At 35.1% G+C, this 2,367-nt stretch overlaps 1 protein-coding gene across 1 annotated transcript; it reads right to left on the reverse strand.

Moving 5' to 3' along the window:
* Positions 1-259: 259 nt before the first annotated feature.
* LOC145768143 (mannose-binding protein C-like) lies at positions 260-1,585 on the reverse strand. Its single transcript, XM_082579616.1, has 2 exons — positions 1,189-1,585; positions 260-546 (listed from the first exon to the last, which is right to left on the reverse strand). Exons 1-2 carry the CDS (start codon positions 1,200-1,202, stop codon positions 285-287), a joined length of 276 nt encoding a protein of 91 aa, XP_082435742.1. The 5' UTR covers positions 1,203-1,585; the 3' UTR covers positions 260-284.
* Positions 1,586-2,367: the final 782 nt, after the last annotated feature.

Raw genomic sequence — 2,367 nt, forward strand, 5'->3', positions numbered from 1 at the left:
TTTCGATCACCACAAAAAGTAAACTTTATGTAAAACATTCAGTCAGAAAAGTAGAAAAGTCACGCGGACATTTGAGTTGTCACAAGGAAGTCGAAAATTATATTCAGATTTATTGGTGTTCTAACATTGATTAAAAAGTAACTTCTACCAGTGTACCAAATGTAATTTCTGTCAATGCACAAGCTACAGTATATTTTTTAAGACAAAAGCTTCAAAGCAAGCTGTGAAACATGATTTTCATTAACAAAAGCTACTGCACATTTGAAAATTTGCTGTCCAAGCATTTAGTTCCATTGTTTCTCACAGAGAATATAATGCGTATCATTGCAAGGAACATCGTTGCTGAGTAAATCAAAGTAAGCCATAGTCACACAGTCCTCCCCATTTTCGTAGTTATTCGGTTCTCCATCTCTCCACAATGCAGCAGCTTTGGATTTTACTCTCGCATCATCCAACCAACGAAATTCTCCTTCAGTTCGTATATCATCCATGCCGATTTTTAAGTATTTCTGGTTTGAACGAAGGTGGAAAGCTCGATCCAAAATCCTGCATTAAATGTTTCAAAAAAGTTGGTTTTAAAAACGTTACTTCTGATAATATGCTAGTTGTAAAAGTATGACGAAGAAAAAGTAACAAAAGATACAGGAATGCAATGCGAATTGAAGGGATAATTTTATGAAAAGTTTAGATAAAAATACAATAAAATTCTAAAAAAAAAACTTATTAAAATCCAATAAATGTTTTAGGCAAAATTTTGTGTCAAACTGTGGTAATCCTGAATAGTAAACAAATCATTTCATTTTGTCACAAGTTTACAGTGAAATTCTTTTCTTTCCAAGTGAAACAAATCACAAACAAAAAGATTAAGTCCAAACAAAAATCAGTCAAAATCTCAAACAATTTTAATAAAAATACGAAGAATTCAGTTTTTGAAATCTTTACTAAACACTAAATTTAAAATAGCGAGTAGATGTTTGCTCAATGCTCACAACTGCAGTTTTTTGCATGATTCCTTTCAGGATTTGTCTTCAGAATAAAGTGATCATAATGTGGTAAAGTATTTATAGTAAGAAGGAAAAAAAACAAAAAACGAAACGTAAATTTGGCAAACCAGAGTAATGCAATAAATATAACGGTTTGGTTTATTCTATAACCAAGTTAGCTTTCTCTAAGAACTTTTTTATTGACCTTCTGTTTCCCATATCTTGGATTCCGTAGATGGCCAGCTTGGCTCCAGCACTCCTGCAATATTCCTTTCCGTCTTCATAGTTGAGGACTCTAGGTGACACTTTGTATTGAAACCCATTGAACAAACCAACCCAACCATCATCCAATCTTTCGTATCCAGCTCTGATGCCTGTTGCGATGAAGTTATTTTGTGAATTTAACTATTTTGCTAACTCACACAAAATTCTATTTAATTGTATTTGAATAAAAATATTGACAAAGCCGCTTGCACGGGGGCGAAATCTCTATAAACAAATTTTTGTCAATTTTTTTTCTAACTTATCTCTTGCACGTAAAGAGACTTTGGAAAGGTTGTTAACGTAGATTATTAGGATATCAAAGGTTAGACAGTCAATTAAATTTCGAATAGGTGTACTTATGATGATAGATGAAATCCTGGAACTAACGAATGGTTCACCACTTCCAGAACGTAACGAAATCAAATTCTGAACAGCAAACGTTTTTGTCGATTTCAAAATAGATATACACTACTAACTGCAACAGCTACTTTACAATTGGCAATAACTTACACTTTCACAATCTATTCAATATCGGCTAGAATTCCGCAATCGTTTACTTTTCGTTATATCTTCTAATCCCCATAATACACGACTCTAATCACAACTCCAATCACAACAGATTTGCTCAAACCAGAACTTTTCAGAGACGTTGGGCTCGCAGTCGAGAGCCTGCATGTTCGACTCCAGCCACCCGCGCTTGCTGTTGTTTCTCTGGGCAAGAAACTTTACGATAATTGCCTCTACCCAGTGATCGATTTCGAGTAATGGGTAGTACCAAATTTAAGTCATAAGTAGAGTAGACAACCGGAAACAGACATTGCCGTCGGCTGCAGCGTGGGTCAGGTGTATGTCGAAAGACGTACACCGATGCATAGCGCTCAAGTCCGCTTTTCCGCAATGCAGGATAAAGATATGAAAAACAAACAAAAACAACAAACATCACAAAAACTCATTTTTCTAGTAAACAACTCAAAGACGTTTCGAAAATTGCACGTACAGCGCTCGTTACTTCAAAGTCAGTTCGCTGAAAAGACGCTCGTTACTCGTAATGCAGATTCTTCTGATAGTAGGTTCCGCAATAAAAGATTGCGTAATTAAAGGTTACTTCCAGACAAAATTC

Source organism: Aplidium turbinatum, chromosome 4 (genome assembly GCF_918807975.1).
Source record: "Aplidium turbinatum chromosome 4, kaAplTurb1.1, whole genome shotgun sequence".
Taxonomy (NCBI): Eukaryota; Metazoa; Chordata; class Ascidiacea; order Aplousobranchia; family Polyclinidae; genus Aplidium; species Aplidium turbinatum.